At 46.7% G+C, this 26300-nt stretch overlaps 2 protein-coding genes across 8 annotated transcripts in view; one reads left to right on the top strand and one right to left on the bottom strand.

The window, feature by feature from the left end:
• Window positions 1-62: 62 nt before the first annotated feature.
• Window positions 63-15910, bottom strand: FASTKD2 (FAST kinase domains 2). 2 transcript variants are annotated; one of them, XM_014836404.3, is made up of 12 exons: window positions 15601-15910; window positions 14145-14965; window positions 11035-11138; window positions 10242-10350; window positions 9830-9953; window positions 9427-9566; window positions 8115-8287; window positions 4921-5084; window positions 3755-3967; window positions 3275-3362; window positions 1524-1638; window positions 63-341 (listed from the first exon to the last, which is right to left on the bottom strand). In XM_014836404.3, the coding sequence occupies exons 2-12, from the start codon at window positions 14865-14867 to the stop codon at window positions 222-224; spliced, it is 2073 nt and encodes a 690-aa protein (XP_014691890.1). In that variant the 5' UTR covers window positions 14868-14965; window positions 15601-15910; the 3' UTR covers window positions 63-221. The 2 variants fall into 2 exon arrangements, with proteins under 2 accessions (XP_014691890.1, XP_014691891.1); XM_014836405.3 differs by having other exon boundaries at window positions 15101-15659.
• MDH1B (malate dehydrogenase 1B) overlaps window positions 15829-26300 on the top strand; it is a 29648-nt gene continuing 19176 nt past the window's right edge. For 3 of the 6 annotated variants that reach the window (XM_070508466.1, XM_014836406.3, XM_044768330.2), the window contains exons 1-4: window positions 15829-15970; window positions 19838-19950; window positions 23478-23612; window positions 23812-23954. In XM_070508466.1, coding sequence (XP_070364567.1) covers window positions 15829-15970; window positions 19838-19950; window positions 23478-23612; window positions 23812-23954 — 533 coding nt within the window. Of the gene's footprint in view, window positions 15971-16727; window positions 16749-19837; window positions 19951-23477; window positions 23613-23811; window positions 23955-26300 lie in introns of those variants that run through there. The other 3 variants (XM_070508468.1, XM_070508469.1, XM_070508467.1) reach the window with 3 other exon arrangements.

The raw sequence follows: 26300 nt of genomic DNA, 5'->3' as shown, positions 1-26300 counted from the left end.
AATTTCACAATGTTGTAAATTATTGTGAACTTAACAACAACAACAAAATATGCCAGTAACAATTCTTCTATTGTTAAAATTAATTTTAATAGTGAACTGAAGTAACACATTTTGTTATGGGGAGCAGTCAGGTGAATTTCACTGACGACTGAATTGTAGTCTTTATTAAAGATACTTTTACAAATTTATGTCTCCTAATATGAAAAGGTCGCTTTTCACTTTTAACACGTGCTCTGCAAGTTTACATTGGCAGTAGGAAGGGCTTCAGTTGAATAAATTTCAGTCTTCAGAAATGTGACTGCATCCTCCATCTCCAGTTTTTCCATCTCCCAATTATTGACCTTACCAAAGAAAGAGGAAAATCATCAGTTTGCAAGAAGATAATGACACATAAAAACTAGTTTCAAGATCCAAGCACATTAAAGTAATATTAAGCCAACTGCTTTTTAAAAGCAAATGTTATCTTGTAATTACTCCTATTTTAAAGGTTTAGTAAGACTGTGCTAGGGCCGAAGAAAGCTCTAACAGTGAAAATTAGAAAAACTTTAAAGCTCCTTTAAAAGGTACAAAAATTCCTTTCTTGGGATAATCTTCCTTAGAATATCTATAATAGCCAATATGGAAAAAAAAAGTCTTAAATAGTAGCCCATCGATAGAAAGGGCCATTTTAACCTCAGTAATCTGAGTGTCGTCCATTTTTGGATCCTGAAGCACATAACGAAGGTTCGAACGTTTACGTTTCACATCTTGTGCAGGACCAAATGAGCGGCATCTAGATAGATCCCAACATTAACCTAAATAAACATTTATTTGTAAGGTTCTTGCTCCACATAGAGACCTCTGGAGAGGCTGTTCAAGAAAAGCTGTGGGGCCTGGAACCTAAATGAAGCAGAAGAGGGAAGAAGAACCATCCAGCATCTTCTGGTGACAAACGTGCTATAAGCCTCACGTTGCCCATGAAAACAGAGCTTCAATTCGCACCTTTTCTTCCCTTGTTCAAGATAACCGGGAAAGTGAATGTGGTTTCATGTGTCTTACATTAAGTAAGAATATATATTATTTATATTTTTCCTCTTAACAAAAAGAATTAAAGTTGATCAAATGTAGCATTTATAAAACCTCTAGTAAATGACAGTAATCAGCTGCGTAGAAGCCAAATCATGGACTAGAAATGTTCTTTTTCAAAGACAAGAGTAACTAAAACACGGTGCCAGCCCCATGACATAGTGGTTAAGTTCAGCACACGCCACATCAGCAGCCCAGGTTCACGGGCTCGGATCCTGGGTGTGGACCTACACCACTCATCAGCCACGTTCTGGCAGTGACCCACACACAAAATAAAGGAAGACTGGCACAGACGTTAGCTCTGGGCTAAGCCTCCTCAATCAATCAATCAATCAATCAAATAAAACACTTATTCCGATACTGCTGACAATTCCTCTAGTGACCAAGTTTGGCCACACCATTCCTGGCACAATGGACATCAGTAACTGAAGAATATTTCATTTGCATTTTTTTCTTACCAAGATCACATGAAAACCCATTCCTTTCAAATGCCGCATTTTCATTGCAAGGAATCCCCTGGGATGGGTTGAACCCAAACAGTAAGCAGATCTGGGAACACACAGTACAGCTACCCTGAAAACAAAAGTGCACAGCAGACACTAGTTACTAATGAGACCACCACTGAAAACCTCGCTGCGCTCCTGTTCTCTGGAGGTCTCTAAGTCGAGCTGGCCGCTGACTGCAGCCCCCGTTCCCTGCCATCTCAGTCCTTCGCCTCCCTATTGCGGGGCCTCTACAAATAAGCCAGTATAAGCAGCTCATAATAATGCTTCACACGCAGTTACCCTCAACCATCCTCGAGGATCGTACATTCTCGATGAGAAGTTTCAGATACGAAAGTACCCATTTTAAGGTTCCCGTGTGTAGAGCTAATCTCTGATCGAAACATAATTATTTACGCTACTAGAAGTAATGATGTAGCTAGCACCAAACGGTACATGCTCTTCTTGCACATATTGTCTCCCAGAGAGAGCAGCATTTAAAAACCAGAATGGGGAGACTACTTACAAAGAAGAGAACATAAGAGAAAGGCAAGACTGTTAAAAAGATAAAATCTGTTATGTGTAACAAAAACATGAAGGCGTAATTTGTTTTTTCATTGTTTTCGGCCTTTTGGAAAGATTAAATTCATTGGGGAAAAAAAGACATTTGTATCCTTACTGTCTTGCATTATGCTCTGCCTGTTATCTGAGATAATGTTGGAGAAATTTTATCTTTTTGAGGAATGCTCAGATTCCTCACTTTTTAGTACTTTAGGCTGAGAGCTACTATGGTGTATTATTATGCCACAACAGTGGAGTACCTGAAAAAGAAAAATGACCTTTCAACGAGGTCTGAGAAAAGCCTTTTTCTGAGGGGAGATGGGTAATGTATAGGGAAGGCGGCAGTTGAGAAAGACAGTCAAGGAACAAGCTAGGTGGTTCAGAAGGGGGTCAAGTTACAGAGCTGTGAGTGAGTGGAGAGGGACGGGCAGACACGAGTTTGAGTCCCTACAGACTGTCTGGACCCCTCTCTCCGTATGTATGTGCGTGTCCTATAAAGCAACAGAGGACGGAAGTTCCCAGGGGTCTGACTCATCTCTGTGTGCCCCACGCGCCTAGCAGAGCCTTTCCACAAAGGCCGCCTGGACGCGGGCGTGCACAGCACGATCAGACGCGTCTGCTTCAAAGGCAGGACTTGCCCTCAGGGGCAGAATCATTTCTCCCAGAGACACCCACTCTGCAGCATGTGAGTCAAGGGCACAGCGCACGGTTAACTCCAGGCCGGTCTGACCTGTGCGCGACACGGTGTCATAAAACGCTCAAGCTTCTCTACCTGCAGGAGGGCTTCAGTGTAGAGGAAAACACTGACTGGTATTTGATTTTTGTAGAAAACTTAATTCTTTATGGTCACTGTTACATTCTCGTGAGAAGTTCACGCTGCACTGATAGCTTCAATGATGGGAACACTGCTTAACTGAACGGTTTAGCTTTAAAACCTAAGTTCTAAAAGTTGCCCATTTCATTAAACGCCCAACTCCAGTCCGCTGTCTTCGACCACAGAGCTCACGTCTGCACCTGAGGAGTGGACTAGCGGATGAGAAGTCGCTTGGCACACTGCACGTGCCGCTCAAGTGTCAGGTCCTATACTGTCACTGCTATTCAGAGTCAAGTCTGTGAGAATTAAGGTTTAAACTCAGAGGCTCAGCAAATGAATACATGTACGTAACCTCTGAATATCCGTAGCAGAAGTTACCACATCCATGTCAGAAAATGGAAGCACTTGACTCCTGTTCGTATCCATTCTGATTTCAAAATCTGAAAAAAAAGAATTGATACTAATTTTTCAACATTGCTCAAAGTGATTTTCTGTTTCAAAATACATCATATTACCACCAATGATGATAATGGCAGCAGCTAAAATGCACTGAGCTCACCAAGTACCAGACACTAGAGTCTGGACTTTACAGGTATAACCTCACTTCTTCGTCACAGGAGCCCCATGAAGTGGGGACCATTATGGTCGCCACTTGTCAGCTAAGGAAACGGAGCTGGTCAGGGCTGGGCACAGAACCAGCAAGGGGCAGAGCGAGCTCCCAAACCTGGCAGTCCAGCTCCAGAGCCAGCGCAGCACTGGACTGCTGTGCCAATTACTTCTCTTTTGTCAGAAAAAAGAAAATAAAACAGGAAAATCATATAAAGTCCCATACCAATATGATAATTATGTGGCAGCTGCACATTTTTTGAGAAGCATCCATCTCCCAGGAGGCTACTCAGCGCCTCTGCCACCTTGGCGTTTGGAGGCAAGGGCGCGGGGGGCAGCAGTGGTAGGGCTAGGTCCACGGCCTTGTGATAAGGAGCATCGTCGAGCTTCAGGCAAGCAGCCAAAATGTGCAGCTTGTGAACATTCCTCTCCATGTCACCTAAAAAAAAGGGAGAGAGAAAGAAACATACAGTGAAGAAAAATATTAAGGCCACACTTCAGAAATGGTAATAATGCGCCCACACTTCTGACCACACTTCTGACCAGGAGGAGTCCCTCTGCGTCTCCCTCCGCCCCAGTGTCCAGAGCAACGGCCTGCACTTGAGAACCTGCACTCGAGAACGTGTCAAGGGTTAAAATCTCCCTCAAGGTGACTCAGTCCCAACTCTTCACTGAACAGATGAGGAAACGCCCAGCAATGCTAACAGGCCTTAGGAAGCACTAAAGGCAAGGCCAGGACTAGAACCCAGGGCCCCACCTCAAACTGCCTGAACCATCGGCACGTGCTGCTCCTTCTCCACAAGGCAACTTCAGAACTTCCTAACACTGTTGGTAGGAGAATTTAAACAACTCTAGTCTCAGAAGCATCATCAAATTTTCTACATCTAGCCTGATACTGCTTTTCCTTGTTTAATACTGAAGGCCAAAGGTCAACAATTAACTTGGCCCCAAGAGTAAACAAATCCACTCCTTTGGTAACTACTTGGCTTCCTGATCTCACAGGCTGTGCCTCATTACAGGCCGTAAGTGACAAAGTGTTTACAGCTGCAAAGGTTGCCTGACCTCAGCTTCAAAGGTGACTTGTGGGGATTTGGAAGTACAAGCACCTCTGATCAAGGATAAAGAACGAGGTGAACATTCAGCCCTTGCCTGGGGGCATACGGTGTAAACCGAAGGCACGGCTTCTCTGTCTCCCTCCCATGCTGGGCTCTGCCACGACAGGGGGCTCAGAGGTTCAGTCTGAAGCGCTGCCCCAACTTCACCACCGCCGCTCCTGCCCCCGGAACCCCTGCTCTGCACGTCTTACACTGCTCCCACCGAGACCCCACTGAGAGTCACGAGGCAGCCAGCAGCACAGCAGGGTGTCGGTCACACTGTGCACTTATGGCCCACCTGACGTCAGCAGCTCGCTGATGACGTCCTTTTGGAGAAGCTGATTAACAGCGGCCAGGGGAAACCGGTTCATCAAGCAGAGGGAACACACGGCGTTGAGCAGGTTTTCAGATGAGAGCTGGTGAAGACAGCCAGTCAGAGCACCAGCCATGGCTTCCAGGAACCTTCGGGGGAACAAAGGAGAGTCAGCTTTCACATCTAAACAGAGACAAGGTCACGGAAGGGCGAGTGAGGTGCCACAGAACCAAAGGAGTCCAAAGAAAAGAGACAAGAAACTCAGGCCTGACTGCGTATTCACACACCTCTCAGTCAGGCTGCTATTGCATAAGAAACACACTCACTCAGCGATGGTTAGCTACCGCTCTACATCATGCACAGGGCAAATGTTGTACAGGCTTTAACTCGTTTAATTCCTACTAAAAGTCTATGGGGTAGGAATTATCATTAACCTCATACAAAGATGCGTAAACAGGCTCAGAGAGGTCAGTAACTTGTCCAAGAACACACAGCAAAGTAGTAGCAGAGAGAGCCTTGGAACCCAAGTTGTCAGGCTCCAGAGCCTTCTACACATTAAGCTAGGCTTTTATCATGGGTATGTCGAGAAGGCCTGGGACACCTCTGCGGGTTTATAACCAATTACAATTCTCTAGCTATCAATACTCTGAGTCAAAAGAGCAGCAAGCCAATCCCCCCCCGAGCGAACGTGACGCAGTGTTAACAGGCCAGTCAGCACAGAGGAAGAGAGGAGAGGTCAGAACTAGGGAGCCTCTTGCCCAGGGTGGCACTGCCAACAAATGGCCCAGACACCCTCTGACCCCAGGTCAGCCTGACGCTTAGGCATAAGCTATACATCATTACGTGAGAAAAGGAGGACGTACATGCAAAGTGCTGTGCGCCTGCCCAGGAAGGCAGACAGCAGCTGCGGGACAAGGAGAATTTCAGCAAGTGGGAAAGACAAGAAAAGGCTTTGGGACTGCGCAGAGGATGGAACCCTGAGAGTGCACGTTCTTGGTTCTGCAGCGATGAGTAGGGCTAAGGCCTGGAGCCTGCTGCCCACAGCAGGGCAGGCACGCCCTGAGCACACCGAGCCTGCTGTCCACAGCAGGGCAGGCATACCCTGAGCAACAAGGAGGCTGCAGAGGAAAAGGCCTGGGAGGCCCTGGGAGGTCCCGTGGGAGGAGTAGCCGGGAGGCGGCGAGCCAGGGAGGGGGTGGGGGCTAAGCAGGAGCGCGGGAGCTACAATGGAGAGGAAGAACATAACGGGTCTAGAGACAACAGTGAGGCACCGCTCACTAACTGATAACTGACTGAGTGTGGACATGTAGCAAGAAAGGGCAGGGCTGCAGATGACTAGGAGTGGGGCCTCGGCTGTCTGCAGCTCCCCAGTCCGCTGGCCCCACGCCTTAAGCCGGCCTCGTGCCTCCACAACTCCCAACTACGAGCTGCTCCCTGCACGCGCTCTGCTGCTTCTGCCCTCCTGAACTTGGACCTGGAGCCTTCCACTGAGAGCATTCCTTCCTGCTTGTCTTCCCGGGGCAGCTCCTATCTATCCCTCTCTGAAGGTCTGCTCAGGGACCACTGCCTCCAGGCAGCATCTCCAGGGATCCACCTGAGGCTCCACTTCTCCAGGCTGGGATCCCCACATGCCCCTCCTCCACTGCGCACAGCCCACACACAACTCTGTCAGGCCAATTTTCATGCTGTATTTAATTGCCGATTTATGTGTCTACCTTACTCATTACACCGAATCCTCTGGCAAAAAGGACTGTGTCTTATTTATCTTTGTCCTAAGTACTCAAGTGCTTGGTATACATTTTCTGAGGAAATGAACAAATCAACTTAGGTGAGGAGAACGTTACTGCAAAAGGATAAGTCAAGAATAATGAACCAAAAATTCAGCAATTTGTACATATTAAATATATACAGCTTTTTACATGTTAATCATACCTCAATAAAGTGATTTAAAAAAATCACTTCACATGGTGTTTGGTAAATACTAAATAAGTGACCAGAAAAAGAAGAACGAGCTGACTTCCAGAACTACTGGACTGGAGACCCCTATAGGGTCTACAGTGACCATGTGATTACTGGCCCCAAAGGGACAGGCATGTGACCCAAACTCACGTCAATCAGACTTTCTCTTCTGGAAATCTGAACCTTGAGGGGAAACCACAGGGATGGAAGGAAGCTGGAGTCAAGTCACTTGACGGCAAAGGAAGGGCCTGTGAATCTTGCCACTGAGACCCTCAGAACTGCCCAGTTTGTTCCTCCAAGGCCTCTGTGGCCCACACTCTAATTTTTTTTTTTAATCTAACAATTACTGTGTGCCAGGCATTGTTTTAAGAACCTGACACAGGTTAATTCATTTAATCCTCATAACAACCCAAAGTGATTAGAAATGACTCTTATTTCTTATCCCCACTTTAATAGAGGGAGAAACTAAGGCACAGATAAGTGACTTGTCAGAAGTTAAATGGCTAATGAACGACACAGCTGGGATCCACACCCAAGCAAGAGGCCTCCAGAGCACAAGCGTTTCATCACTCTTCTAACCAACGACATCAGACACGCACTGCAGTGCTTAGTCAACACTAACTGATAGAGAGAGGAAGAAAAGACATTCCGGGGGGAAGCAGAGGCAGGGAAGAGCCTGGCACGTCTGAGGAATTGCATGTTAATATTATTATTAAGTAATATTAATTAATAATAATATAATTTATGTATCAACATATAATTAATTACTATTAATTGCTGTACAGCTGCGGTTAAAAATGAAAAGAATAGCAAGCAGTAGTTTGGGACCAAATGAATAATTAGGGTCAAAACTAAACTATGAACACAGGAGCTGAGAATCAGCTGGGAGAGTCTGACATGAAGACTCCTATGTTGAATTAACAAATATCCCATCTTTAAAGAAGAAAGAAAAAAGCAAAACAAAGGATAGAAAAATAAAGTAAAGGGGAATTCTGTTTAGCTTCATAAATAAGGAACCATACTGTCAGATACTTCTCATATAACAGCAAAGTTTTTAAAACAAACAAAACAAATACAGAATACTATGTGTTCCTTCTTGACATGGATGATGGCCATGGATGTGTTCACCTGTAATAATTCACTGGGCTTATGAAGATTTGTAATCTTTTCTATAAGTATGCTACATGGCAATAAAAAAGGGAAAAAAACCAAGTACATACTCTCGGGTCTGGCATGTGTGGAAGTGATTGAGAGAAGAATACACATGAAGAATGGAGACGATGCTTTTCATGTTCAGAACGCCAGCCTCATCTACTATTTTCTTCATAAACAAGTCCATCAAACCAACATGTCGAAAGCCGAGGTTTTCAAATAAAATGAGGAGAAAGAGAACCTTAAAAAAAGTGAGTTGATGGAAAACTTTTTAATATTTACAGTATGCTAGAAGTAATTTTTTTAGATCTCAAAAAATTTAAACAGCAAAGAATTGTCCTGACAGAGAGAATATTCCCTAAAAAGGAACAACTATCTTTTCCTCACAAAATCTGTCCCAGGAATTCTCGAATCAGGTATTAAGTTACTAAGCAACCTCTTCTTACAAGCTGAGAACCACGGCACACAATGGTCTCCATATTTCCATTTCATTTAGAAATAAATCCTTTCCCACATGCTTTTCAGACAACAGGTCTGAAAACTAAATATACCTTCTCTCAAGTTTTTCAAAATGACCAACTCAATGTTGAACTGCTCCCCTTTCCAAACCAGACACTTCGTAGATTCTAACATATAAGAGACAACTCAAAAATTTCTATATTCCATAGAAATTTCTACAAATGAGAATAGAGATGAAATACTATGATTCAACTAAAATTTCCAGTTTGCCTCTCATTTCCCTTCTCACAATTAGTACTTCTCTTTCCAAAATCAATTTCCATGGCAAACTCAATATTCACCTTATCTTCCAAAGTAAACTGAACCTAGTGAACTAACAGTTACCGATGCTTTACTGTAAAATGAAATTTTTACCGGCTGCTTCATTTAGATGTATATATTACTAACACAGCCCCTGAATTTAAAGGCTCTTACTCTGGAGAAAACAAGCAAACTTTCCATAAATAGAAAATAGACACGATCATTAAGTAATGACATTTAATTCTTCAAAAAGCATAAGCTTGTCACATGACCCACTCATTTTTATTGTTCTAAATCTAACAAAGAAAAAATAGAAAGACAGAAATAATCCTAATTATTCAAAGCACCACACAACCTTTTGAAAAACCAAACAGAAGAACAAACTTTGGACACTATAATTTTCGTTTCAGATAGAAAGATGGTCAAAACATTGAATAGTATAGTAACAGTAACTCCCTGAGAGAAATGATAAGAAGCTAACTTCTCAAAAGTAAAGTTAGCACTGGAATATTTTGGTATCTTAACTGCCATAAAGCTAGAGAAAAATACTTAGAATGTTAAATGAATTAATACGCTTCTTAAAAGTTTCTGAGGCTTATTCTAAACTGTTAACATACTTACTTGTTTCAACTTCCAGACGTCAAAAGTTGTAGCCACATAATCCGCTATTCCCTTGAAAAGATCTAAATTACGGTATCGGAGGTCTCTACAAGACTGCAGTATGCTGATCAATATTTTAAAAGGACACCCATGGATATTACCTTTAAGAATGAGTTAAATAAACAAAAATTACCAGGTGGTTTTGAATATAAGAGCCAAGCTACTCTATACTGATTACTTTTGTTTCTTTAGGGAAAAACAGCAATGTATTTTGTAAAATAACTAAAGGTGAAATAAAATTTAGGGCTAACCATATCATCAGATACTTCTCATATAACAGCAAAGTTTTTAAAACAAACAAAACAAATACAGTCCAGAACAGGAGATCAGATGCTAAAAGTCACGTAAGAAAAATTCCCCTCACCGACGACCATCTTGCTGCATTCGTCCAGAAGGACAACAGAGCAGTGACCCATGGCGGCCAGGACCTCAAACATGCGCTGGCTGTTCAAGAGAGAGAATCTGTCTAATTCCCTCAAGGCTTTCATCTGAAGAAAACAAACAAATTCAATTTAACATTTGTGGAAAAATAAATGAAACTTCTATTTTTAAATAAAAAGGATGAAGTTCGAACAAAATGACTCAGATATACTGATTAAATATATATATATATAGACAGATAAATATAAATTTACTGCTATTATTTCACTTTAGCCAAGTTAAACCCAAAAGTACAACAATGTCCTCCTAAAAAACGGCCTTCAGGAAGTGACAGCGAGTCGCAAGGAATATTTTTCTCAAATCTCACCACTAGAGAAAATTCAGAAGGTGTTTACCTCCAGTTTCCTTTTAAGAGCCATTGGTGCATCTTTTCCAATACATTTCATCATGGCTTGTAATGTGAAGACACGTTCTATTTTCCACACTTGTTGGTCAGCTAGTATCCTATAATCAAACACAATAAATACCACAATCCTAAAAGCTTAAAACCAGAAGAGAAATCTTAAAAGTCATTAGGTCCAGCTCCCACTTCTAAGCAAGGAATATGAAGCCACAGCAATGATCTACCTGCCCAAGTGAGTGTAAATAGTTAGTGAAAGATCCAGGATCAGTCTAACACTCCTCCCTCTGATACTATTCTGCTATCTTTATGAATGAAGAAATCCTATCAGGAGGTTATAGTAAGACACCTCAAGGCACAGTCAATGAAAAAGGGAATTAAGGATTATTCTCACTGACCTAATAGAACAGTTGTATCAGTTTCATAAATTATAACTCAATTATAAATTATAAAACTTTTCGAGCTGGCCAGTGTTATGTAACCTCCACATAGCGCCCAAATAATGGTTATGAACTGAACAATGTCAGTTGTCTCCCAGCCCACATCAGAAATTAAGATCAACTTAGCTTTCAGTATCACCCACAGCCTTCTCCAGTGGACCCTAAAAGCAGCCTTATTTCTAGCTTTACCTAATCCAGAGTCAGGATTTTAAGTTTAATAAGGTATTAAAGATTATAATCAACAACAAAGTCTCCTCCACCCAAAAACAGTTCAGCTTTCATCTTGGGTTTTGATTTGAGACGTAAGAGGACAGAGAATGCCAATGAAGCAAACATGAGAGCTCTCACCGCAGTCCTGCTCGAAGCACATCCACGTTCTTGCAAGGCTCCATGGTCTCTAGAACGGTTGACAAAACTGAAAGACATTTCTCATCACACTCATTGATTCGCTCCTAGTGAAATATAATTACAGAAACACTAGAGATGGTGAGCCGCAGCAGACTGTCTCACCCAAGCAAAGCCACTGAACCAAGGCTTTCAATTAAAGGATTAAGTACCAAACCAATAATTCATACAGTCAGTCCACAATAAACAGCATCTTTGGGAAACAAAATGTCCTATGTAGTGAATTTTCCAAATAACCAATGCACACTTTTACGCATCAACACTTTTTACATTCACCCTTATCACTGAAAATCCATTTGATATTGATTATACTCCTCTGCTGAGATAACTTTTATCAAACATAATATCCACCTATTCTTAGGGTTCAAGGTCATCATGAAGACAAGTGTAGTAATATAACAGTTACTGAGGCACACAGGGCAGCCTGCCCTGACGACCCCCGGACAGTTGCGCCCTTGTAATTTCCCTGTGTCCTTTCTTGGGTCAAACTGTAACTTCAGCTGTGAATCTTCTGATCCACAGGTGCTGTCACATTCTACTACCACTATCTGAGACTCCAGGGGAGCCCCACGCCTCAGATCCTTCTGCCAGGTCCCTTGCCTTAGGGTACTAATCTAGATTCCAGAAATGGCAGTGGGCATAATTTGGAAAGTGAATAGTAACTAGGCAGCCTACCAAGTGCTCTAGGATTGGATCACAACTAGTCTATACACATCACAAGAGTAGTTGTGATCACAGCTGAGGAAACAGGCTGAAGAGGAAGGTTCCTTTACTACAATTACATGGCCAACAAGGTACAAAGTTTCAAGTGAGAACCAGATAATGATGAGAGATGGACAAGGCTGGAAGAAAAAAAGTCTCATTCCCATGGGAGGGTTTCCATGATAATTTACAAGATTCCATCAACATTGGCTGTGAAAGGAAAGACCATTTGGCTACGTGTTTGGACAGCAAATTCACGGATGCCACACTGTCCTTTCTTCTCTAGCTGAAGTGTCCTTACAACATTCCAACAGGTCAGCGAGACACAATCAAACATACAGACATTCTGACTGCAAACATCCACTGCTCATGCCTCACCGATGCAGAAGCTGTGCTGATGTGAACACCTGTCCAAGAGCTATAAGAGCATCACTGACCAGGAAAAGTGACTTACTATTCTCACTTTTCAATAATTGTGTAGGGAAAACAGTCTACCAAATAACCAAGGATATTCTGTGGCTTAAACACACACACAAAATAAAAATCAGTTCTTGGTTGAGGACCTATGGAAATCACAGTCATGTAAAAAGTTAAAGTTATAATCTCTTATACCTATGAACTCAATTCTTGAATCCTATAGTAGGACAGCATATATGTCAGGTCATCCTCAGGAAATTCCTGTCTTTTAAAAAATTATTTAATTATGACATCATCGAGTTTATAAGTCTGAAGTATCCACTCTTGAAAGGTAAATAATTACTTTAATGACCTAAACTTTCCTTATCACATCTGTGGTCATTTCAGTGACATCAAACAGGACACTGACTCTCTTGTTTGAAATAATTTCATCCTTCTTCCAATCCATTTTCCACTCATACAGTAATCTAAAAGCACAAATTTGAGAATGTCCACCCTTTGCTTAAAATACTTTAGTGGCTTCCCATTGCATACAGAATAAATCCAAACTCCTTCGCCAGGCATAAAAGGCTCTTTGATTGGGCCCCTTTTTTTCCAGCCACGTCTTACCACTACATCCCTAAAGCCCTCCTCCTACACACCATCGCGACTTCCTCCCCACTCCCTCAAACTCACAACCAGCATTCTGTGCTTTAGCCACAAAGAACTACTTTCAGCTCCCCAAACTTGCCAACTTCTGCTCTGGGATGTGCATGCAATCTTCTCTGTGTGAAACACCATCCCCCATCTACTGATTCTCTCGCAAACTGCTGGTCCTCCCTTGGCTTCAGCTTAGACACCATCTCCTACTGGGCTTGAACCCCAGATCTGCCACAAACTAGACGCTGGTTCATTCACCCAGCAAATATTTATCAAGTACCTACAAAGAGTGACATTACAGTTACGTGACCTTGGGCAAGTTAATGAACCTCTCTAAGCCTAAATTTCCCAATCATTAGTAAGAATAGAATAACAATACCTATTTTAAAAGGCTACACTGAGGACTACAGGAGGCAATTCTGTTTTCAAACTCTGTACATCTCTGCCTCAAATGCTAACCCTGCATCCTCCCCCCGTCTCCTCTTCCCATCACGAAGGTCTTCTCCTGACCAGGCTGGAAGCCGTTACACACTCTCATAAGACTCTATATCATTCTTTCACTGCACTGCAAGCTCTACTGGTCATTATTTTGGTCACAATTGTATTCCCTTGTACTCAGCACAGTGCCTACAACAGAGAAAATGTGTAACTCATTAAAGGAAAGGTGCTTATATTCCTAATTGCCTACAAAATATCTGCCTCCCCCTCTAGATTATAAGGGCAGGAATCACATCATCTACATCTTTATATCCCCAATGACAAGTGCAGTAATTGATACATAGTTGACACCCAATAAACGTTTATTGCACGAATAAATGAATCCACTAGCTCTGTGACTTGAGCCAAGTTACTTAAAATCACTAAGACTTTTCCTCATCTGCAAAACTGAGGTAACATCATGCCTGCAGGGCTGCTGAGAGGATTAAATAAGATTATACAAGTAAAAGGTGTAGGTACTCAATAAATATTAGCTCCCTTCCCTTCCTTTCTCTCCTTCCTTCAACTACAGAACCTTTCCTTCTACATTTTGTCTCTCATGTTAGCTTATTACTCACTATTTTCAACTCTGGAGAAGAAAAATGGGGCAAGCTTTCATAAATTTCCACTGCAAAAGGAAGGAACGACCTAGCTCACTCAGGGTCTCCAAATCGTATACATGCAGAAACAAATACACAGGAACCACCATTCCACTGAGAGTCTCTTCCAAGGAGGCCACATCTCTCTCTCACCTCATTCTTTCAAAACACGCTACGCCAAACCAGGTAAAAGGATGCTAGGCCTCCTTGTGATTTTACCTGGACCACCCTCAGCAAAGTCTGCACCAGCAGAGTGTTCTGAGGAATTCCAAGCTTCACCACAGCATGAAGACCGAACAGCAGGTGGTCACAGCGCATGATCTTGGCCTCTCTCATCATTTGTCCACACAGCTGGTGAAACGCAGGGTGGTTAAACATCAGCTGTTTTTCAAAGCGCCTCTGCTCATTGGACATCCTTTTGGCAATTGTCCACATGGCTGAGAAATAGTTACTGCTAGGAAATTTAGGGGCTCGTGAAAACGTGTCCAACACATCACTCAGGGAATTACACTCCTGAGACAGTTTTCTAGAGGTGACAGGGGTTGGCTTCGTTTCCTTGGTGAGAACATCTTCACTGGAGGCCTCCTGATGAAAGCTTGTCTTCTTCAATCCATTATCAGAGATGAGAGAGTGTTTTGAGTCAAAGGACAGTCTCCTAGGACAAAGTAGTCTGTCAAGTGTAAGGACTGTCACACTGCTCGTGCCCTTTGTTTGAAAGTCATCTCCTGATTTAAAAACTAAGGCATTCTGAAAGAGACATCTAACAGGTGCTTGCAGTCTATTATCAAAGTTATTTAAGAGAAGGTTCCTCGGGTTCCAGTTAGAATAAGCCATTTGTGGTCTGCAAAGTCCCAAAGGATATTGCCTCACAGTTCTGCTCGTTGGGATTAAAGTACTGAATTGTCTTAGGTTCCATAAAAAAGGGCCTGTTCTGTTACTCATTTTGCTATCCACTGAAACACTGTCAAGTGGCTTTAAAGTCGTCAATGTGACACAAACGTCGCCTCCACTAGAGCAAGAGAGCACAGGCCGTCCTTTTCCTGCGGGAGAAGGGGTCACGAAAGGAATAAAAATTAAAGCAAAACTGTTACTTAAAGAAACGAAATGCATTTAATGGAGACTAAAGCGCGACCCTACGGACACATTAAAGATTTACATTAAACAGGTGAACCTACTGTGCCAACACGGGCGTCCCCCACCTCGACGAGCGCGCGCACCGCCCTAACCGGGCAGGTTACGTCGGGAGCCGTCGTCGCACAAATGAACTTAAAGAAAAGAAATGAAGGGTATTTGGGGTTGAAAAGTGTCCCCTCAAGGCCTCCTCCGCAGAGGGGACTTTAGCGCAGCCTCGGAGACGCGGTCAAGGAAAAACAAGGGTCTAGCGTTGATGGAGACTCTCACACGAGGATTCGGCCACGGCCGAGCCCGGACGACGAGGAACAGGGCCCGGGCCAGCAGCCCGGCTCCGGAGAGAAGGCGGCAGGCTCCAGCCGCGCCGCGCCGGCAGGGACACACGGCAGGCCCGCGCCCCGGGGCCCGGCCAGCGAGGCGCCCGTCCTTCCCGCGACTGAGCCTCCGCCCTAAACGAATGCCGAGCAACTCCCGAGACCGTCCTCCCAAAGGAAGGACGGCCAAGGGGCAGCACGGCCCGCGCCCGCGCCCGCCCTCCACTCACCTCGGCTCGGGCCCCGCGCGTCTGGGCAGGCGCCGCCATGACAGCGCCCCCGCGGCTGCGCACATCGCGAGATCGTACGGGTCCTTCCTAGGTCAAAAACTGTACGTTCGCGGCGGGCGGAGAACGGTTCACTCGGAGGCAAGAGAGCCCGCCTAAGAGGACGACTAGTCGTCTTTGTCGCAGGGCTAAGAACCGGGCAGACCGCAGAGATTTTAAAGGCAACGTTTGATGGTGGACCCCTACACTCCCGCCCCCGCCCCCCGCTCCCGGGCGTCGGCCCCGCTCAGCCTCAGTGCGCCTGCGCGGCCTCGGCGGCCGCGTTGCCGGGAAACCGGGCGCGGCGTCCTCATGGCCAAGTTCGTGCTCGCGGGTGAGTGGCCGCCGGCTGCCCGCCGGGTCCTGTCCTGGCGGCCCCGGGCCCTGCGTAGGCCGCGCCGGGCTCGCCGAGATATCTGCTGGGCAGTGACCGCGTGCGAGGCTGCGGACACGGGGCACGGGTGGGAGCGACGTCCCTGCCCTCCGGGGGCGCCGGTCTCGGCGGGGCAGGACCCCGTAAACAAGCAGTTGTGCTCCACTGTGGCCAGTGCAGTGAGGGAGGCGTGCGCGGGCCTCCGGGAGGCGCTCAGGGGCCGATCTGTGAAGGTCTGGGACAGGGAGGCCGTTCCAGCTAAAGGCACGGAGCCTGGAAGTCTCCTGGCCCAGCGGGGAAGTGACTGGACCTGGGGCTGGACCGGGAGCCCGACCCAGATCCTTGCCCCGCAAGGGCACCAAGCAAAGGGGCTGAACTGTGTCTTGAAAGCAATGAGGAGTCGTTGACAATTTCTAAGCAGAAGAGTATCCTTAATGGCTTTGCATTTTAGGAAGCCCACCCTGTCGGCAATGGAGTGGAAGGGTTGGAAATGCCGACCAGCATCCAGAAAACCACTGATGAGGCTTTTGCTGCAACAGGCTGTGTATTGTGCCTACCTCCTTCCCTTCTGAACAAGTTTCTTGAAAGACTAGGCTGCTCTTCTGTCTCCAGGTCCTCCTTCCCCTCAGTCTGGCTTCAGCCCTCACCAAAGTCATCAGTGACTTCCAGAAGCTGTTCAGTCGTTGTCTTTTTGACCTCTGATGCATTAACACAATTGACATCTCCCATCTGCCCGAAGGTTTATTTCCTTGGCTTCTTTATTCGTTCAGAAGGATATTTTTGAGCTCTGTATGCTGAGAAGACAGTGGTAAACAAACTTAAACAGGATGTTGCGTTTGTGGCAGTGGTGGGGCAGTGTTCCAGAGGAGCAGTGGCAGGGAACCTTATTTAGTCAGGCTAGGGCTTCCCAGAGGGAGCGAGGTTTAAGCAGAGACCTGAAAGATGAGAAAGAGTTACCTAGTGGAGAGGAGGTGGGGAGCAGGAGAGTAACATAGGCATGTGTAGTGGGAGTGGGGGTGCCATGAGGAGAGCTGGTTTGGTGGTGATTGAGAGTATACAGTAAGGAGAAAACTGAAATAGATTTAGCAGGATTGGAGCAAAGAGTCCAAGGGAGAGCATGTCATAGGTTGAGGCCAGAGTCACATAATGTAGATTCTGGTGAGCCGTGTTCAGCATTTTCAACTTTATCCAAAGTACTGGAAGATATTTGGAAAGGGAGAACATAATCAAATTTGCATTTTATCTGGGCGTTATCTCTGCACTGTGGGAAGAGAGACTGGATGCCACGAGCCTTGTTAGGTGCTATAGGCCAGGAAGGAGAGAATGGTGGCCTGGCCTAGGATGGTAGGCAATGAAAAGGGAAAGAAGTGAGTGGACTGGAGAGACATTAGGGAGACAGAATCTGTAGAATTAGATGTCTAATTCAGTAGGGGAATGCAAGTAAGGGAGAAGAAAGAGTTAAAATTATTCCCAAGCAATGATTTGGATAACTGGGTGGATGATGAGTCACTGAAATAAAGCAGAAGAGGAGGAGGCCAGCCCAGGTGCATAGTGATTAGGTTCGCGCGCTTCACTGTGGTGGCCCAGGGTTCGCAGGTTCAGTTCCCATGCGTGGACCTACACACTGCTCACCAAGCCAGGCTGTGGCAGCATCTCACATACGAAATAGAGGAAGATTGGCACAGATGTTAGCTCACCGACAATCTTCCTCACCAAAAGAAAAGCAGAAGAGTAGACTTAGTACTCTGGATACGGTTAACACTCTTAGATAACTGGCTAGATGGACATAAAGAGCATAAGAGAAGGAGGGGATTTAGTGGGGGAGTGATGGCAACAGACGTGCTGAGTGCCTGTGAGATTCAGAAGGAAATGAAAAACTACAGGAGGGTGTAGACGTCTAGATAAGGAGTTAGGTCTGAACTCAGATACAGATTGCTACTGGAAATCAAGGGAGTGGAGGGGACTGGCCAGGAAGAATATGTAGGGTATAAAGATGAGATGCCTTGCAGAATGCTAACTTTTTAATGGATTGATAAAGGAATAGGAACCTGTAGAGTATAGTGAGGAGTGGCAGAGAAGGAGGAAAAGCCGAGGAATCCTCCCACCACAGTGGGTGTTTCAAAAGGGAGGAAGTGGAACAAATGCTGCCAGGGTCGACAAGAAAAGGATCAGAAAGTGCCCGTTGGATTTAGTGACATGGAGGTCCTTGGTGACCTCCTAGAGAATTGCAGGGAAAGCCAGATTGCAGTGGGACGATGAACTGGGGATGGCAGATGCAAAGAATGCTTTCAAGCTCTAATAGAAAGGGCCGGTGGGAGGCAATGGCTAGAGGGGGGCAGGAGAACAGGAAAAACTTAAACACAACTCAAGTATATTTCCCTATGATGGAAAAGGGCCATTAGAAACAGAGAGAAGATGCTGGAAAGAGAGGATGACCAACTGAGCTGAGTTGGTGGCAGTTCTGAAGGCTGAAGACAGAGGTATTCAGAGCGTAGGTGGTGAACTTACGCCTGGATGGGAGCAGGGATCCCTCTTCCACTGAAGAGGAGAAAGAGGAAAGATGAGTCCCAATGCAGACAGGCTTGTAGGTGTGATGGCAGGAGGTTGGTGGATTTCCCAACTGATGCCTTTTTGTGTGATTTGGTTTAGTTTTTATAAAGTAGGAAGCAAAGTTGTCTATTGTCTTCTGATAGTAGGGAAAAATATTGGAGAGAAGAAAGAGTTTTGAAGGAAGTGGACGAAGTTTGAAACAGTGTACGTGGAGAGCAGAGGAAAGGGCTGCTGAGGGAGCAGGGGTCTTCAGGCAGCGCTGAGGGCCGCTTGTGGCTGGTGACCACGAATTTACGATGTCACCTCCCTGCTTGGTTCTGCCGTGTTTCTCCAGGGGTGCCCAGCAGAGGGAACCCAGGCACAGAAAAGGGAGGTAATTGGGTCCACCCAGGGTGAGAGGCTTTTAGGCTGGTTTGCCAGAAGCACAGTGGGGCGAGATCATTTAAGACATGAGCCAGAGAGTGGTCTGAATTCATGACCCGTGGATTTGCACTGGACGGGGGCTGAGGTTGGAGAGCTGGTGACGGAGTAACTGGCAGGACTGCTGTGGAGGCCTCTACACTCGGCCCACCCTCCTGCTCAGGCGGACCCCGGGCCCATCCACCTGGTGGCTCTGACTCCCGGGTGGAGGTGGCTGCCCGGTCTGCATCTGACACCCTTTCGTGGGGCCTGCACGTCACACTTACAGGTGCGGCTGCCTGCTGGCCGTAGCCATGGAGATGTGCTGCAGACACCTCCGGCTGCGCTTGCCTGCAATTAAACTTCTCACCCCGTTTCTCCCTGGTAGGGCCGGGATCACCTACCCAAGCCGGGGGAGAGAAGTTATCCCGGACTCCTCTCTCTCCCCCGACTTCTCCTTCCCCCGTACTCCCTGCACACGTGTCAGATCCACACGTGTCAGATCCACACGTGATTTTACCACCACCGCTCACATCCCACCTGCCCTTGGGTGGCTTCTGGTGACGTGATTCAGGCTCCCTCAGTAGTGTGGCAGCCCCCTAGAGGAGGTGAGGTCCAGCATAGTGCTGGAGGTGAGTAAGTAGTCAATAGTCTTTCTTTCCACATTTTATTACTTAAGATTCTGACCTGCTGTGAAATTTGTTTTATTTTTACCAATATAATAAAAATCAAAAGTTTATGTGGTCGCAGTTTATACCACACCTGTATGTTATAAAATACAACTGTGTGATTAATTTTGTAATTATATGGCAAATACTTATAACTCCATGATAATTTCTGTGTGATGAAAGAAATCATTGTTAATTTGAACTCTTTTAGGTAGAGCAGATTGCCCATATTATGCTAAAGCAGAACTTCTGGCAGACTATTTACAAAAGAACCTTCCTGATTTTCGGATACATAAAATTACACAGCATCCTCATGTTTGGGAGGTAAGGAGCCTTTACAGTTCGTTAAACTCACACGCGCACAAAAACGTGTTCTAATTTGATTAAATATTAGCTGTTCTATCAGAAGGCTTCCAGTAATGAATGTTCATGTACAGGTGACTTTCGTGTGTGTGTGTGAGGAGGACTGGCCCCGAGCTGACATCTGTGCCCCTTTTCCTCTGCTTTATATGTGGGAGACCTGCCACGGTACGGCTTGATAAGCAGTGCGTAGATCTGCAGCCGGGATCCAAACCCACGAACCCTAGGGTACCAAAGCAGAGCGTGCGATCTTAACCACTATGCCACTGGGCCAGCCCCTACAAATGACATTTTAATACCAGTAAAATAAATCCCTACTTATCCGTCTTAAAACATTTATCTGTTTTTTCCTGATACCTAGTAGAACGAATGAGGCCCTAACAAGAGAATAATTTGGCTGTTTTTCCCCAAGATCCAGGTAGCTTAGATTGCACTCTAGCTTCATCCACCCCCATATTGACTTCTAGTGACATGAGGGACCTGTTTATTTGGAAGGTCCTCCTTGGGGAGTGTGTTTCCCCGGAAAGACTGAGGTGGAGCTTTGGGGAAGGAGTTTCCTTCGCTGGGAAGTGCGCTGGGGAGCATCGTCCTGAGAAGGATGAGGGCAGCAGGATGGGGCAGTGGTGGAAATTGAACCCCCCCCGCCCCCCCTTCACAGGGGCCCTGCAGGGAGCTCTGAAGCTGGGATGGCCCTTCAGAGGTGCCCCAAGTGCAGGCAAGGGGGCTGGCCTTTGTCCTCCCACAGCTCACAGTCATCAGGTGCGGGCTGCCCCCGGGGAAGTGCCTTAACCTTGGGTGAGGGAACCTCCCGTGGCTGAGGGCAGTCCTGGAGGGAGACTCGGCTCAGAGCCAGCAGCAGCCACTTCCCCTGGTGGTGGAGGGAACAGTGCCTTGGTCCTGAAGGGGGACGTGGACAGCATGCCAGGACCCGCTACATCCACAGCTGTGCCTTTTAGATCCACACACTCCTACCTTAGGTCTACACCGCCTGGGGCAGCTCTTCCAGGGTTCTGAGTGGCAGCTCCTCCTCGGGAAACTTTGCAAGAGGAAGCTTGGTCAATGAGCTATCATCTCCACTGCCCATCGTTTCAGGGCCACTGGTGACAGTCCTCACCTCTCTGCTGTGCATTTTGGATTCCCTCACCCCCTGCTGGTGGTGACCTACGCCGGTATCCTTCAGGGTCTTGAGCCCCAGTCGCTACTCCCTTTTCAGGATGTGACTGCTGCACTTGTCCATTAACTGTCAAAAGTGAGCAAAGCACTACCAAAGATGCCCCAGTGCATCACCTAGACGCCGAGCATTCCTTCCTGCCCTCAGTGGGGAGTAGCTGCCCCAATGCTGCTGCTCTCTTGGGCCAATGACCCCTCCAAGATGTTAACTCCTGGCCTGCTGCTGGTCTCCTGGCACAGGAGCTCACAGTGGTCAAGTGGCAGCCATAGCTTAAAGTTTAATGGGCCTCTTCCTAGTAAAAGCACCCCCACCCTGGGATTTAGCAACTCCAGCCCACAGAGTCTAGGGTGAAGGGGTTTTGGAAGCACAAATTCCCCACATGCTCACTGCAAGTGGTGGTAAGCAGGGTCACTCTTAATTCCACCCTCAGTTCCTGGATTCACGTATTCTCCCTATAAAGGGCAAAACCCTCTGTTCACTTATGGTGTATACTGCATCCTGAAAGGTGGTGCCCCATCCTCGCAAGGTGTCCGTCTCCCAGCTCGTGGCTGCACCTTCACCTTCAGTGGGTCGTTCCACCCCTCTACCAGGCTGCTGGTGCCATATGTGATTGGGCCGGTGGATCCCATGGTTACAGGCCCAGTGCTTTGCCTCCTTTACCCTACAGGGGGTCTCTTGGTTCAAAGTGATGACATGCAGGACCCCCTGTTGGTGAGTTAGACTTTTTATGAGCTCTGGACAAGGTGTTGGCCAAAGCCCTACAAACGGGAGGGGCCGTTCTTCACCAGAATCTGTGCTGACTTGATCAGGATGATCACTGCCCTTTCCAGGGGGAGGGGCCCAGTGTCATCAACTTGTACCAAGAGGCATAGTGCCCTTATCAGGGGTCAGCATTGGTCTCTGTTGCCAGCACATTGTCGGCCTAGCGGCTGCAGTGACCAGATCAGCTTTGTGAGTGGTCGCTCCTGCTTTAGGAGCAGAACCTGTCTCTTTGGTGACCCCCTTGTGCCTCCAGCTGTCTCAGTTTTCTTACTGCTGGGTTGCTGAGTGCTTCTTTCACAGTAGATGTTCTCTGGTGGCCACTGCCCCCGGCCTCTATTTCAAGATTCTATCATCCCAGCTGCCAGGGCATCAGCTCTGCGTCAGCTCTGGCCTAGAATGGGCAGCCGTGCCAGGCTTCTCACCCATGAGTTCCTGATCCCTCGAGTGAGTGCACTGTCTTCCAAGCCCTTCTGGAGAACACAGTTGACCAGCAGGTTTCCAGCCATCCGTGGGAGCATGTCCACTGGAGCATGCCCGTTTCTCTAAGCTTTTTGATCCCTTCCTGCACTGTCTTCCATGGCAGTCCGGGCATTTCTGTTTCAGTTCCTATGAGCCGTCACTTTGTCCACGCTCCGGACAACCATCTGAGCAGGTGTTATCACTCTCTTCTGAGGGCCTTGCCAGGGTAATCACTCTTGAATTGCAGAAGAGTGATTCATACTGATAAATTCTCCTTTGTCCAGCTTTATGTCCACTCTTGATTCAGCCCCCTCAAGTCCGGTGCTCTACATCCTCCCCCAGCTCCTGCCAGGCCATCTGCACACCCTGCTGGGGCTGTAGGTCCTTTGGGGTGGAGCATCTTCCTCCAGCACTTCACTGGTCAGGCTGTGTTGTGACCAGAGGGACAATGGTGGGACCCTCCCAGCAGCACTGTCTGCTTTAAGTTGGGATAAATGCAAGGAGCCTTCAACATCAGCAAGGGGAGTTTGTCTCTGAGAGTTTATTTGTAAGGTAGCCCCTTCTGTGTGTCTCCAAAGACAAGAGTGCAGTCAGCTACTTGACCTAAGAGTGTTGCTCTCTGTCTCTACTCGGCTCTTGTCGTTGGAGGGCCGGGTCTGCACAAACCAGGTGATAATTTTTTTTTTTTAAAGGTTGGCGCCTGAGCTAACAACTGTTGCCAGTATAGCCCTGTGGCTGGAAGGATCTCCTAGGGAAGAACAAGGGGAAAATCAGCTGAAATGCTTTGGAGTCGGTTGAATTGGGAGACTTGGCTTCTCTTTAAGCTAACCACTTACGTGCCAGGCCTCCTCAGCAAAGAGAGCAGCTTCCAATACCTGTGTTTGGCCAACGAATTTGGAGAATATTCTTTCTTATTTGATGAGTTTGTTAGTTAACTTGTTGCCATTTTCTATATTTACATTTTATGGCTTAAAGATATGTAAATTTTACTAGGTATACATGGTGGTGGTAGAAACAAGCTGCTTAGTGTTCGAATTCTAAAGTATTGAATTTCGAGGCAGATTCAGTGTGTGACTTCTCTTGGAATATCGTTCCATAGGAGTGGCTGGAACATTTGTGTGAAAAGAATAAGTGGAGTCACACAACGTCCCCCATCATCTGGAGAGAGCTGCTGGACCGCGGAGGAAAGGGCATGCTTTTGGGGGGCTATAACGAGTTCCTGGAGCACGCCCAGGTATGTGAACTGAGTTTAGTTACCTCCTCAGAGCATCGTCATTCTCTCACATTATTTTCTTTTTCAAATGTCTTGCTTTCTAAAGTGTTCTCAGCTCTCTTTTCCTTCTATTCTGGCTTTAAACAAGAACTTTCCGTTGTAGCCGTTGTCAGCTAATCATCTGTTCTCTCAAGTTGACTTTTTCTTCCCCAACATTTAGCTTTACTACAGCGTCACCTCCAGCATGACGACCGAGCTGATGAAGACGATTGCCCAGGAGAACCTGGAGACACACATAGAGAAGGAGCTGGAGGGAGAGTCCCTGAAAGGCCTCCTCAGCCCCTTGCAGGTCTGGATCACCAGGTGGGACAGTCACCCCAGAACTGTGAGATTTTCTTCTTTCATTGAGAAAGGACAACGATGTGGGGTTAGTGCCATGATAGAAGAATATTTGAAAGTCAATGGCGAGATGTGTATGTATAGTATACGTATAGATGCATGGAGATAAGCAGAGATGCACATATATCCCCCACTGCAGCCCGTGGAGGAGACTTAGAGCATACGTAGATTTAGCATGTATGTGTGTAAATGAGCACCTTTACAGCAAACATACTTACTTTGGCAAGTCTGACAAGCTCTGCGCCCCTCGTCTGGGTCTCTCTTGCTGTCTGCTGCTCCACTTCCTGCTCTTGCTCTGCTTTCCTCCTCCCCACCACTGGCTTACTTCCCCTCCCCACCACTCAGGTCACTGACTGTTATCCTCTCCCTCCCTCGCCTGCCAGAGCAGGCCTTCTCCCAGCCTCTGCCTCTTTCTGGTCCTCGGCTCTTCCTACCATGCTCATTCTCTGTGGTCCTGCCCCCTCACTCCTGCTCCTCGCTCTTCCTCCCCTCACTCCTCCTCCTTGCTCTTCCTCCCCTCACTCCTGCTCCTGCTTGCTCTTCCTCCCCTCACTCCTCCTCCTTGCTCTTCCTCCCCTCACTCCTGCTCCTGCTTGCTCTTCCTCCCCTCACTCCTCCTCCTCGCTCTTTCTCCCCTCATTCCTCCTCCTTGCTCTTCCTCCCCTCACTCCTGCTCCTGCTTGCTCTTCCTCCCCTCACTCCTCCTCCTTGCTCTTCCTCCCCTCACTCCTCCTCCTTGCTCTTCCTCCCCTCACTCCTCCTCCTTGCTCTTCCTCCCCTCACTCCTGCTCCTGCTTGCTCTTCCTCCCCTCACTCCTCCTCCTTGCTCTTCCTCCCCTCACTCCTGCTCCTGCTTGCTCTTCCTCCCCTCACTCCTCCTCCTTGCTCTTCCTCCCCTCACTCCTCCTCCTCGCTCTTTCTCCCCTCACTCCTCCTCCTTGCTCTTCCTCCCCTCACTCCTGCTCCTGCTTGCTCTTCCTCCCCTCACTCCTCCTCCTTGCTCTTCCTCCCCTCACTCCTCCTCCTTGCTCTTCCTCCCCTCACTCCTCCTCCTTGCTCTTCCTCCCCTCACTCCTCCTCCTTGCTCTTCCTCCCCTCACTCCTCCTCCTTGCTCGTCTTCCCCTCACTCCTGCTCCTTGTTGCTCTCCGTCTTTCTCATTGGCCGTGTTTGTGGTTGCTCTTTCTCCCTGTCTCTGCGCTCCATCCCTCTCCTTGTCTCTCTCCCTCCCTTTCTTCTCCCCACCCCTGCATCTCTCTCCCCTCCCCTTCTCACTACCCGTGCACATAACCTAATATAGACACTTATTGGAAAAATTGTTTGTTATAAATGCATATTTCAAACACAGAAAGGAGTTGAGAATGATGTAATAAACATACATGAACCTAACACCAGCTAGATTTAATAAACATTACATCTGCTTTAGATATTTTTGTAAGGATTAAAATGGTTCAGACTCTGTTGAAGGCCCCATTGCAAGCCTCCCCAGACCCATGGGGAAAACTGAAAACTCCCAGATGCGTTTCGGAGCTGCCCTCAGGGGTCAGTACAGCTCCTGGTTGATGGCCCAGCTCTAGGGTCCTCAGCTCCTGGCTGCGTTGTGGGCACAGACACCCGATACCGATAGCAGCCTGTGTTGATCCTCAGCTTTGTGAGGAAGACAGTCCTTGCCAGAAACTGTCATGACTTCACAGATCAGGGTATAAAATAGAAGAGAGCTATGATTAAATGAAATTTGTCATTTCTTTATCTTTTGAGGAGGAAATCTAAACATGTAATTGGAGTAATATGGTACAGTTCTTTTAAATTTTGCTTTCTGCATGTTCTTTTTTATGTGAAAAGCCTTGTAAACAGGTACAGTTCTTATTTGGGGATTGATTTCAGATGACCAGAGCAAGGGGTTACTAGTGAGAATTTTTTTGTTCTATTTTTTATTTCTAGCCTGTCTAAGCAGCTGTGTATGCCTAAGATGTTAGTCACCCTATTAATGCACATGCAGAAATATCCATTAATTAAAGGCTTAGGGGCCGGCCCCGTGGCCGAGTGATTAAGTTCATGTGCTCCGCTTCAGCGGCCCAGGGTTTCACCACTTCGGATCCTGGGCGCGGACATGGCACTGCTCATTAAGCCACACTGAGGCAGCGTCCCACATGCCACAACTAGGACTCACAACTATAATGCACAACTATGTACTGAGGGATTTGGGGAGAAAACACAGAAAGAAATTTTTTTAATTTAAAAATTTTAAAAAAATGATTAAAGGCTTAAAAGGGGCAAAAGATTTAACTGTTCATCCTCTGGCTTTGCATTT

This window comes from Equus asinus, chromosome 4 (genome assembly GCF_041296235.1).
Source record: "Equus asinus isolate D_3611 breed Donkey chromosome 4, EquAss-T2T_v2, whole genome shotgun sequence".
NCBI classification, from domain to species: domain Eukaryota; kingdom Metazoa; phylum Chordata; class Mammalia; order Perissodactyla; family Equidae; genus Equus; species Equus asinus.
This window is presented reverse-complemented; position numbering and strand designations above follow the sequence as displayed.

Excerpts from the sequence above, each read along its gene's own strand:
- FASTKD2 (XM_014836404.3), bottom strand. The coding sequence starts at position 14,867 with ATGAGTAACAGAACAGGCCCTTTTTTATGGAACCTAAGACAATTCAGT. Across the intron at positions 3,363-3,754 it reads GCCACATAATTATCATATTG|ATTTTGAAATCAGAATGGAT; the intron begins GTATGGGACTTT and ends CTTTTTTTTCAG. Across the intron at positions 342-1,523 it reads TGGGTTTTCATGTGATCTTG|GTCAATAATTGGGAGATGGA; the intron begins GTAAGAAAAAAA and ends TTCTTTGGTAAG.